The 12,637-nt window shown below is 42.8% G+C and overlaps 1 protein-coding gene across 5 annotated transcripts in view; it reads right to left on the bottom strand.

Moving 5' to 3' along the window:
* Positions 1-1,781: 1,781 nt before the first annotated feature.
* dscamb (Down syndrome cell adhesion molecule b) overlaps positions 1,782-12,637 on the bottom strand; it is a gene marked incomplete at both ends in the record, with an annotated part of 110,174 nt that continues 99,318 nt past the window's right edge. The window contains 8 exons of one of the 5 annotated variants that reach the window (XM_079165906.1): positions 1,782-2,107; positions 2,234-2,311; positions 6,915-7,217; positions 7,659-7,859; positions 9,908-10,102; positions 10,213-10,328; positions 10,574-10,604; positions 11,018-11,194. In XM_079165906.1, coding sequence (XP_079022032.1) covers positions 1,782-2,107; positions 2,234-2,311; positions 6,915-7,217; positions 7,659-7,859; positions 9,908-10,102; positions 10,213-10,328; positions 10,574-10,604; positions 11,018-11,194 — 1,427 coding nt within the window. Of the gene's footprint in view, positions 2,312-6,914; positions 7,218-7,658; positions 7,860-9,907; positions 10,103-10,212; positions 10,329-10,573; positions 10,605-11,017; positions 11,195-12,637 lie in introns of all 5 variants that reach the window. The other 4 variants (XM_079165907.1, XM_079165908.1, XM_079165909.1 and 1 more) reach the window with 4 other exon arrangements.

Here is a 12,637-nt window from a genome sequence, read left to right as displayed (position 1 = left end):
TTGGAGTGACCCTTTGATGTCCTATATTCCAGCTAGATATTTGCCATCGAATAAGGTCACAAATTACACAGAAGTATGACACGTGTGATGCTTAATCAATGACTGTTTCTTTATACTACGTTTTAGTTGTAGGATCAGGTTTGAAATGTATCGGACCGCCACAGTTGCCCTTTTAGCGGTTTGACAACCATGTTTGACACTTGACAGGTCGCACTAACTTGAGAGTATTGTGGCTACTAGCTCTCATATGTGAAAATGGAGAGAAAAAAAGGGGGAGAAACAGAGTGAGTTCAACAGAAATAAAGAGAAATCAGTGCTGAAGGGAAAAGTGATGCATTAAACAAAAAGGTCTGATCCTCAAAATTAATCAGTAGAAGTGATGACACGAATCTGAGGGATCACGACATGATTAACGGGAATTAAAAAATGATATTCGGCAACACAAATAGATGCTTATTCATATATATTGAGGCTTTACTGTGTTATTTTCTTGGGAACTGCTGTATCGTTTAACCTCTGCTTCATAAATTTAACAATCTAAGAAGGGAGGCATTACTCACACAGTGTAAACGCCTCATTAAACCTGTGGCAATGGGGACACAAGCCAAAAACACTGGGAACCTCTGACTTATACATCAAAATCAGGTACTTCGGCAAAGTGAATTTGATATTAACCACATGCCAGTTGTTAGCATGATTCCTGGGGACAAATTGAACAGTTAGTTATGAGTCTTAGATTTGAGGACGGTCCATTTCCAGTCTTGCCTACTGGAACTACGGTATTTTTCTGTAAATGACAGGTCTGAACGGAAAGCACAGGCAGAATGTGGGTGAGTGGGACGTATTGGGAGGACGGATGTTTGGCTCCACCGACATGAATCAAAGTCAGATGTGTGCAAACATGACTAAGGACTTTATTAACCAAATCATTTTCCCCATAATATCCACAAATAAAAGTGATCTCTTTATATATATTCACATTGTATAATTTCATAGTGTGACAAAAATTCTCTTTTTTTTTGGATATCCAGCCATTCCTATTAATTGTCATTTGATCAGTCGCCATGCAGTCGTCAGAAAGGTTGAAAAACATTACGGTTGGTCAGCATTGGCGGTCGTGTCCGGCGTCACTCCTCTTCTCCTCTATTGGCTCCTTGTAGTGCTAAAAACCCCCTCAGTTACCCAATCACAGATTTCATCACACTGCCACAATAAAATAAAAATAAATTAAGAAAGCAATGTTCTCCTGCAGAGTGCTCCAGAGTCCTCCTCCTCCTCCCTTTCCCTTCTTGTTTTTTTTTTAAGTTTTTTTTTTTTAAGATATTTTCTGTTTTTATATAATAATAATAGTAATAATAATAATGACTATAATTGTCCTTAATATAAATTCAATAGTATTTTTTTTCTCTTTCTCAAATTTTAAATAAATCATTTTGGCAATCCTCATATGTTTTCACTTTAGAATAAAAGAATACTCAAGTAGAAAATAAAAACTGTGAGAGAAAATTCATCAGAAGAGGAGCGAAAGGTGTGAGAGAATGAAACGTGTGAAAGCAACAGAGAAGAGCGAGAGAGGAAAGAAAGAAAAAGAGTGAAAGAAAGAAAGACAGACTCAAAGAAAAGCATCCACTGCAGACGCTTGTCGGAAACGTCTCTATATACAACAATTTCTGTTGTGGTAAACTGTCCATCCTGTGCCTGTCGTCTGTCTCCTGTCCTTCCTCCTGCAGTGTGTCTGCAGTAGTCCTGTTGTCTGAAGCAGTCCGGTGTGTGTCCCAGTGTTATACCAGAGTGTAAGACTTGGCATAGGGGTTGTTGCTCTGTTTCAGGTGTCCTCTGGAGTCTAGCAGGGACTCCTGGGAAGTGCTGAGCTTGGCAGCCTGTGCTTGGGCTAGGTCTCCCGAGGAGGGGGCCTCTGCCCGGACCTCACCCCGGGCCTCTCCCCTCTCTCGGACATCCCTGTGGGGGAGGGTGGAGGCAGTTCCTGGCTGCCACTGCTGCACCTCCCTGGGCGACGGCACTTCCATGGGGGTGGGCTCCATGGGAGGAGGCCTCTTCAGGGTACGGCTCCTCTGGGGTTCCAAGCAGGTCTGGCCCATGGCTCCTCCTCCAGCTCCTCCCACTCCTCTTGTCTCCCCCGTAGCACCAACTCCACTTGCTCCTCCTCCACCACCTCCACCACCTCCTCCTCCTCCACTGCTGCTGCTGCCACTGCTGCTGCTGACCCCTCCACCTCGGGCTGCCAGTGGCACGCCACGATTCAACAGGAAGTCCATACGGAGGTAAGGCGGCAGGTGAACCAGCTCCCCTCCTGGGAGAAGGAGACAAACAGGAGACAATTACGGTTCAGTTCAATTACAGTTTGTCTCGCTGCACAGCGATGTTCTGTTGTGTGGTTGGACAGTAATGAAAATACTTAACAGCAGCGCGGATTGATTTCTTTGGCCACTTGGGGGCAACAATGATGTCACCCTATTAAGCTATAGAATGAATGGCTGTGATTGGTCACTACAGATCGTTTTTATTGGAAACATTGGGACCAAACGGTTTCTTATTTACACATCCAGCTGACACAAGGACTTGGTACATCTGAAAATGTAACAATGCATCCTTTTAGCTCTGTTTTTGGTCTCCACCAACTCCTCAGGGAATATATCTGCCTCTTTTAGCTAATAAATACACCACTATGTTCACCAGCTCGTCACTAACTGTGTCTGTCTGCTGTTTGGTGCTGCGCAGGTAGCTTACAGGGTTTGTTTTTTGATAAGACCAAGACTGTATGACTGCAGACAGTATATTTTCAGACTACAGAGTCCCTCACTGTCGCTGTTGGTCAGCTTGGTTCCATAGTTATATTCACCAGAGAGTCTCGCCCCCACAGGCTCTCTGGGATCCCCACTGTGTACAGTGTGTGCTTCTTACCAGGTCTGAGCTTCTCCACAGACTCCATTTGTATTACTCCTTCCTCTCCGCTTAAATTAACTGCATAGAGTTGAAAATCCATATTTAACTCACATTCACACTGTTACATTTGCTCACCTCGGCCCCTTCTGCGATTATGACTCACGTAACTATTATTTTAATGTAATACCAACGTTCCACCAAGTGTGAATCTATTTGATTTAATAGTTGCTATCAGGAAAAAATGTGCAGAACATAATGTAATATGGAGCGGAACATTACAATGTTACAAGCTATCTGACAGGGACTGATGCAATGATTAATGATGAACGTGAAGAAGCCGAATGAGGGTCTTCGTCTATATATACTATATACATTCTTGCTTTGCATTTGGTTGTATCAAACACCTTTTGCTGCAAGTTTAGTTGCATTGCAGGAGAAGAAGAACTGGCGTCTCATTAGGAAACAGAATAACTTGTAAATGCCCGTAGCCAGAAAAACCAGGTCAGATTTCATACCCTAACTGAGTGATGAAGCACGATTATAAACTGTCTCTTCAATCTTTAAGTAATCGTCTGAAGTGTTAGATAAGAGGTAGAGAAAGAGAGAGAGAGGCATTTTCAATTTGGTTCAGTGACTTCATGGTACCTCCACTGCTATTGTATCCCTTTTACTCAATGGATTACATATTTAACAGAACAAATTAGTGCCTCACAAAAGGGTGTCGGGTTGCCAGATCTGAGCTGAGGATCTGCCTGTATTGTCTCATGGCTGCTGAAACGTTCATCTTCACATTCGTCTTTCAGAGGACCAGAGATCAACAAGCGTTTACAGATGGCGAGTCATCGCTACAATCACTTTTCAACACATGCGCTCTCTCTCTCCCGCACGTGCACAAGTATATACCGCATGTACGCGAACGCGAGCTCCGTGCCAGCTACTCAGCGTTAATGCCGGCACGGACGAGGCCGTCTGCAGATTGCCTCCAACATGTGACCTTGGAGAATGGCTTTCTGGGTTCATGGGGAGAATGAATAATTTACCGTGTTTTATAATAAGCCCTATTAGTGCCAGCAAAGATGATGAATGGCTCGGAGTGTTAATTGAATTAAATATAGATTTAAGTGTTTCTGCGGGAGCTCATTAGAAATGTAGTTTTAAAATTCATCAGCCAGTAAATTGCAGATTGTACAGTAATGGGACAGTATGTGTAACCAAACAGCAATTCTCACCAAGCCGTTAATCTGAGTAAGTGCCTGATGCATCTTCAGCGAAGTCCGGACTGTTGTGACAAGTGATGTTTTAATATTCCCCGACCCATATTTCTATCTTGTAAATGTGTGTGTGTCATTCAGATACCCACAACAACATATTTACAGGCCTATCACAAGAAGACCGCTGCCTGCAGCCCTGTAATTACCAGCACTGCCGTAAAAGTTTATGAGCAAAGTGCTAAGGGAACAAGCGGTTATGGGACACAGACCCCATGGATTGGCTCTTATGAGGCACTGAAGAGGAAGAGCATCCAATAAATAAACTGTTACTCTCGTAATAACAAGTTTGTCAGGTGGTCATGTGTAATGAGATGAGTCAGGAAAGAGAGAGAGACGAATGAGAAGCTGCCTTTGACCGTTCCGATGGGAGGTGAGGTCGGTCCAGGTCAGTCAGATGTAACGGAGACGGAGACGAGGCTGAAGCTGGGTCATTCACCAGCTGTCAGTCAAACTGCTCCACACTGGGTCTGAGTTACAATAGATTAATACTGTATTACACTCTACTTAGAATCGCCAAGTTTGGAGAGAACATTTACTTCTACTTTAGATTATGGAGGTGAAAATTGATGAAATCACTAAACTAAGTAGATGGACTCCACTTACTCATACGTTTGTGTGCTTTTGGTCTGGGACTGTTTCGCATGCTTTGAGCTATATAGAGGTTATCTTAACGCCGCACTCAATATTTCTACATAAATGTTGGGTCAAATGACTATATGTAATGTTCCCTTATACGATATCAATGCCCGTTGTTTTAAAATGAGGTCTTCAACAATCACTAATGGGCATAATATTCATTGTTTACACATACTTGTGGCTATTTAGTCTTACCATGGAAGGATTAGTTAACAAGAAATAAACACTCAACCTTTTCATATGCAGAATCAAATTCTCATAGTAAAGAGGAACAATTGGTCGGGACAGCTTTTTACAAAGGCTTACTCTCTTTTAAGCCCTTGAGATCCTGTGATTAAAATATTATGTGTAAATGCAGCTGGCCCTTACGGTATCTGGGTACTTGTGAATTGTCAGAGTTGCTGCACGCCTCTCGTAAAAACCACAATCCCATCATTTTACAGTTCATTGACTGTAGAGTCAGCTGAAATACATAACATTTGACACAGCTAATAAAAGCTTAAAACGCTAATACTCTAATGAAAATATATAATACGCATTTGTGCCTGACTCACTCACGACATAAGAAATACGCTTTAAACTTTCCTGCTTAAACCGAACTTTCTATATGAGCACATTTAATGGTTTTTTGTGCAATGTCAAAACAGTCAAGGAAACCGTAGAGGCGAGGCGGCTTGATTCTTATGCCTATAATGTATCCCCCAAAGTAACTGACACCAGAGTAGCAGAGCACTCTGCGATGCCACACCAGCCTAAGTGTCTGGTATTACACTGAACTCCACTGTGGCACTTAAGTGGTGTTTTGAACCGAGTGACAATAGCTTCAGATAAGATTGACAGATGGCCTTTAGTTGCCCTCTCTCTCCCCCCGTTGAACTTGTGATACGAGTCTGCTTTCTCGTGCACAAACGTTCAAAACATAATGAGGCCTGAAACTCAAGAAGCCGATCTGATGGCCTCAACCCTTGTCTGATCAAACTTGTGTATTGTGCACACGCACACAGACCTATATTTCTGGTCCTCGGACGGGACGCCTCCAACAATCCTAATTATTTGGGGACCCCAGACACACTATAACATGACAGCAGATGGGATGATGAATGAGCTGTGTACGTGTGTCCGTCTGCGCTTCTGTGTGTGTGGTCTGCAGCTCGTCGGCACGCTCTGCCAGGACTTGGAATTGATCTGCGGGGCTACCCGGAGGAGCAGAGGGTCACGTAAGGTAAGACTATAAGCGGAGAGGAGAGCGCAGGACAGCGCAGCAGGTTTCCTCAAATTGCGGATGTCATGAAAGACTTTTGAGACAGAGCCTTCATGTAGTTTCCAAAATAACACCATTTACCGGCAAAACAAAGTTTTCTGTTTTCTGACAATGAAAGGCATCCCTGGGGTGCCTTTGGAAGAACTGAATCTCCTAATCCTCGCTCATGATATGTGATGTGCTTGCAGACTGTGATAAGGCTCTAAAAGTTGGAGAAACACAAGGAGCTACACCCACAGAAGGCCTAGAAAAAAAGCTGGAACACTTCCACTAAGATTCTTGTGTAATGTGTAAAGCGTTTATGTGACTATACTGTAAGTAACAGCGGTCTGAAGACTAATGTGATGCACACCAGGATTAAAAACTGATTCAATTAAAATAAGAAGTAGGCCATGGTTGCCACCAACTGTGTCTACTAAACTACTAAAAAGTGATACCATCTAATCTAAATTATTTTTGTAAAAATGTGTGACACTCAAGTAAATAATGGGAAAGTCTCATAGACTGCTAATAAACTATTGAATAAAGTGTTTAAGACACAGTAAAACAATCCCTGTGTCCCTATGTTAATTGTTCAGTAATGTTAAAACTCAAACTATTATTGTTGGCAAAATCTTTTCCAAAGAATGCACTTAAGGGCTAATGTAATCATTTCTATCTCGTCCTCCACCTCCTGATCGAATGACACAAGTGAGAGAGGTGTGAGTGAAGACTGGTTTGCTGTAGAAAGTGAACTTGAAAGCTAGATTGAGATTTGTTTTTACGTAGTGTTGGAATGGAAAGGGGACGGAGAGGCTGCTCAATGATTGTAGAAGAAATACAAGGTTGAATGAGTTCCTCACCAGGTCTGTGTGCCTTGGGCACGGCCATGGTCATGACCCGACTGACATCCTGAGGTTTGGGCGGCGAAGCGGTAAAGCGGCAGATGCCCGACTCAGACGGCGTGCTGGAGGTCACGCTGTCAGTATAGTCGTTGGTCCCTGCTGTCATCTGTTCGGATGAAGTGTCAGATATGAAGCACTCGGTGATGGTGAACTTGGCGTGGCGGAGCTGCTCTTCCATCTTGGCGTGCTCGTAGGCTCTGGCCAACTCCTCGTAGGTGGAGGACGCACTCTCAGTTGATACCATGCTGCTCCGTGCACGATCTGAGAAATAACACGTCATGATGCACAAGTTTAATTAGCATAGAGTGCAGCACGAGACTTTTTCCAATACAGCTGAAGTTTAGCTTTATTTATATGGTGCTTTAATATGGTTTAATACAGTACAGATATAGATCAAAAAGTATTGGAGAGAAAGAGGGAAGAGGCGTAGGCTAAAGTTGGATTCACACCCTGGAAGCCTCAATCAAGAGTACGCCCCAAAGTGGCATTTTCAAATGGAAAGAACTACTGCCAATGTGTTTTGGATTGCACAGAACCTCGTGTGACAGTCATGCAGATCGCCATCACACTTGACAATGTCACCAAAGCAACATGATTTCGGTCTCACACAACTTTCTAACATTAGTTATATATATTTTTAAAAAGACTGTGAGTTCCAAGTTGTTCCTGGAAAGCTGTGATGGTCACCCTGCTCTACTCTACCTGTGTCCTGAGAGGGGCTGACACTGTAGCTGTCGCTCTCCTTGTCCACAGATCCGGTGGCGCGTGGCGTCGGGAGTCTCCAGTCAGTGGTCAGGGTGTGGGAGGAGCTGGTGGGGTGCGGCCGGTTCAGGGTCCACTGGCTGGCGTAGCGGCTCCGTGATGCGACAGGACCAGCTTTGGCAGTGCGTCTGGCAGTGGGATCTGGTGAGGAGAGAACAGGATGAATTGCGGTTGAACAGAGCGAATAACAGCTACTTTATTTTTCAGTTGATAGAATATCAGTCTAAGTCCTATGACACAACATTAATTCGCACTTTTACTATTTAAAACTCCCTTTGTCTGGGATCTAGCTTGAAATTCAAGTCTGAGAGCATTTATTCTATGAATAAATAGATTTTAGTGCTTGAATAAAACAGTAAATCATTATTCCATTCACATTCACACATCAGTGTTTACTGACAGAATCAATGTGCACCTGGGATTGGATAGTATAAATTGCATTCCTTAAAATTTGTCTTTAAAAATTGAATTACGAGAGTTGAGTTCGTCTCTGGGGGAGTATCTTATTTTAAAATGACTCAGTAAATCATTGAATGGGAATAAAATATTTATGTCACCATTGTGCAGAATACAAATGACATTTTTAGGGATGGCATCAAACAAACTAACAAACACAATTGTCCTCCAGCAGCTGGAGGCCTAATTTAAGAATCCACCCACCTTCAGTTGCAAGACAAAGTTAACTCTGTTTTTGGATCATTCATACAGCTCATATGCAAATAGATGTTTAGATGTGGCTCATCAGTAACCAAAAGCTACACGATTTATGTCTGGAACGCAGAACAAGAAGGGAACTATATGTATTTCCTGCTGTGCTGTGGTACAAATCTACAGATCACCCCTTCAGTGAACACAGAACATTACCGTCCCACAGCTCCCTGGAATGACATTATCATCCATCTTAAGCTCTCACTGTCTCCATATAGACATATAAATAGTATGATATTCAGCCTGACCCAGACAGGCTGCCGCTTTGTGCGCTGCTGGGCCAAATCAGAGTGAGACCCTTTAGAAAAGGCCTGGATTGGATCTGTGCAGAGAAGAATGGTGCTGGTAATTGTAGTAGGTCAGACAGTAATCCTATCAGCGGGGAACGAAGGGATGAAATGATGGAGGTATTTGGCCAACAGCAGGAAGAGAAAAAAAAAGGGCTGAGTCAGCAAACTGGGTTCATGCCCCACTGGCCAGGTTAAACGAACCAATCATACGACTACATGCTGGTGTTTCAATGCATGTGTGTGTATGTGTGATATTGTTCTGTGCACTTTATGTCCTTATACACAAGTTCATATGATACTTCGCAGTGTGTGTGTGTGTGTGTGTGTGTGTGTGTGTATGTGTGTGTAACAGATGTGGACATACTGTTGGTGATGGCAGATAACAAACTTACAAAGCATGCTATGCTAATGGAAGTAAGTTTTTTCTGGTGATATTTAGCAGATTGTTGAACTGATATTTTTTGCTTCTGTAGTAAACTTTACTATAAAATTAGAAGCAGAATTTAAATTTTACACCATTCAATTAGCACAAGATAACCTGCATGTCCATGTGTACTGAAACTATTACAAAACTGAATATTAGAAATAGTATGGGCCGATCCGTGTGGGAAAATATCCACTTTCTGCACCGTCTGCACAAAATAATTTCAGTGCACCTGTAATCCGAGTGTGTGCGTGATTGTGTGAGTGTACATGTGAGCACTCGGCTCCAACTGGCCAGTTGGAGCAGGGCAATCAGGTGAGGACGTGTCGAGAAGAGGCAGGGGGATCGCTACTCTTCATCTGTTCTGCTTCAGCGGAGCTCGAACACCAGAAGCCCAGAGGCCGCTCTGCAGCACGGCTGCTGTGTCTTTGTAATCTCACTGCTGGAAGTATGCTGTATGAGGGCAGTCTACGGTTAAGCTAAGGCAAGGTGGAAAGGCTGTTTGCCTCGCATGTAACTCAGATGAATGTGCAATGAAATGCTATTAACAGTGTTCATATTTTACGGTGCTGAGGCAAACTTCATTTAAAGGGACATCCGTCTACGAAAATAAAACTATGTAGATTCAGGAGGAAAATTGTCCGTTCTCGATTCCTGACTGCAGCGTGACCAACTCAAAAGACACTTTTACAACATTATATTATTGTTAGTAACACAGGACTAGTATTAATATTAGTAGTAAAAGGAAATAAATGTTGGGCACTGACGGTGATGGGACTCACTGGTTCCAGGCCTGGCATCGGACACGTCCACCAGTGGTCCGGTGGCCTGGGACAGAGACTGGTAGTGGACTGTGTGGGTCACTGTGGAGGATTTTTGCTTATTTGTCTCTCCGAAGTCGTTGTCTGTCAACAGCACGGTGGACCTGTCATCTAAGAGATAAATAATAGGGAAAGAGGGGAGAGGCAGGAAGAAAGAAAAGACAGAGATAGGAAAAGAAAGAATTATGTCAGTCATAAGTATAATGGATATGGTGAGTGAAGAGTAAAAGGTCTCACTTCGAGGGTCTTACCTATTGTCTCCATGGTGTCCCTCTCCTCGATGAGGAGCTGGGCTCTGGGGATGTCGATGTGCATTCTTAGTGTCTGCTGCTGCTTGTTCACTGTGTCTGGAGTCCGTGTGTTCTTACTGAGCAGATAAATGAGAAAATGTCATTACTTTTCAGCTGCGTGGTTTTGCATTGTATCGCAGAAATGCTAATTCAATTCCATTTAAGTTGATAAGTATCTGTAAGAAGGCAAGAGGGACAGCATATCCTGAGTGCAATATATTAGATTTTTACTGATAGGTACTGTAACTCCGGTCTACATTGTGATTTATGGTCGCTGCTTAAAGGAAACCAGCAGGCATAAATTAAAATTAAGCATACGTACCTCATCAGCATTTCTGCCAGGCTTTTGGCATCTGTGAAGTCAGCAAAGAGCTAGTTAATACCATAATAGTACCGTCCGAGTTGATAAGCTACAGCCCCGGACATACTGTACAATCACTGACAATTCCACTTAGAAAAAGGCAACGAAGGCATTGTTAAATTCAGAGTTGGAAAAATTAAAATATGTCTGTTTGTCCTGAGGAGACAACTACTCAGCAAAGTTTAGCCCCAGCTTTAGTTTGACACAGTTTAACTGTGATGCAGTAGAGCATAACAATATTTTAATTACATGGTGGCACTCATGGACTGGATGTGGCAATTCAACATGAATGTAAACAGTATGCGCATGTGCTCGGGGACTAAATATTGTGTAGTAGTTTCTTAGCATTAAGCATTAGGAGACGCACTTCATACAGAATAAACCGCAATTTGATGTTCAACCGACCTCTGAGTCTCTTGAGCCTCTGCTCCCTCCGTCTCCTCTTCAGCACCATGAGCATGATGAAGACCAGTACGGCCACCACGAGAACAGTGGTGATGGTCACCACCATCTTCAGACCTCCGCTGCCGGACATGTTGTCTGAGATGGGATCTCCTGTTTTCAGCAGGGGAGGGATGGTACCTTAGAAATAAAGACATTCAGACATTAATGAGGAATTAGAGGGACATCAAGCACCTTCTCGTCATGTTCATCTGTTTATGTGAACCATTTGTTCAGAACTGAACCGAATCCGCTTTGTTCGTTTTATGCAACATCAGAAATAGCAATGTTGACAAACAATGATGCCTGTAAGTAAAAGGCATTCAACATAATCAAAGATTAAAGGAAGGAAAAATGCTGGAGGAATTAAACTTTGTGTATTGATTTTCCACATGCATGATTTTAATGCGCAGAAATACAAATCCTTTAAGCTGCATTGCTTCTAGCTGATCTGCACATCGTAAAAGCATTCTGGCTGGTCCACATGTAGACGTAGATAAACACACTCACATGCAAACCCTGATTGGTCGGTGGAGTCAAACCCTCCGCTGCTTTATCGATAGTGTTTGATTATATTGTTGTTCACACTAACTGGATCACTGCTTTGTGATCATAACCTTAACTTTACTGTTGCTATATATTTTTCTCCACGGTAGTGATAGGACGATCGAGGATTTTATCACAGATCACAATCAAAAATGTGTGCCATGTTAAGAGTTTTAAGCATATTTTAATGATGATCAGGATAATAACATGAATCGCAAATATTTGGGCCAGGGTAACGTGAAGTTTTCATACCGTACTATGCCGCCTTCTTAGTCATAGTAGGAGCACCAAGTTTGGAGGAGACTGAATATGTCCTTTTAGTCTGCTGTGCTGAGCTGAGCTATAGACGCACTGTCAAACGGACAATAGCAAAAGCACATCCACTCACACATTACATCCTGACAGGCAGCTAACACGCCTCGGCAAAACCCTTCAAAGCAAATTAATGAATAGTCTGGAGTGTAGCACAGAGCTCTCATCGTCTACGATCCTTCCTTACAGCTTAAACACTTCCTTTGTGCGTGACTGACACAATCCGTAGCCCAAGGCAAATAAAGCTTCACCATGGCCCGCGGAGAATCGGAAGACCGTCCCTGTTTTCTTTCTCAGCTGAGTCGTCTGAATACCTGTCAATTTGCACAAAGGCTGACAAAACCGTCTTAAATCCCATATACTCTTGAAAACACATACTGTAGCAGAACTGCAGAGCGGCACTTCACGCTGAAACAAAGTTGCCCCCAATAATAAAGGGTGATACACTGTTTTTACTGGTTTTGTAGTGATTTAAAAAAATTGTCATTTTGGTCTTATTTCTTCTTCTTTTGATTGTGTTTTGATGTGAAACAAAGCGGTGCTTTGCTTCCAAACTTTGTCAGAGAGCTAATGTACCCCTTTTAGTTGGGTTTTATAGTTGTTCCATATCATTAATGTTAAGAGTAAACTAACTAGACTGACACATTTGGCCACATTTAGCAGTTTGGAGAGACTTTTTATGACGTTTTTCAATGACCACTGAGTTGCTACGTATACTTCTATCCC

This window comes from Pholis gunnellus (assembly GCF_910591455.1).
Source record: "Pholis gunnellus genome assembly, chromosome: 9".
Classification (NCBI taxonomy): Eukaryota; Metazoa; Chordata; class Actinopteri; order Perciformes; family Pholidae; genus Pholis; species Pholis gunnellus.
This window is presented reverse-complemented; position numbering and strand designations above follow the sequence as displayed.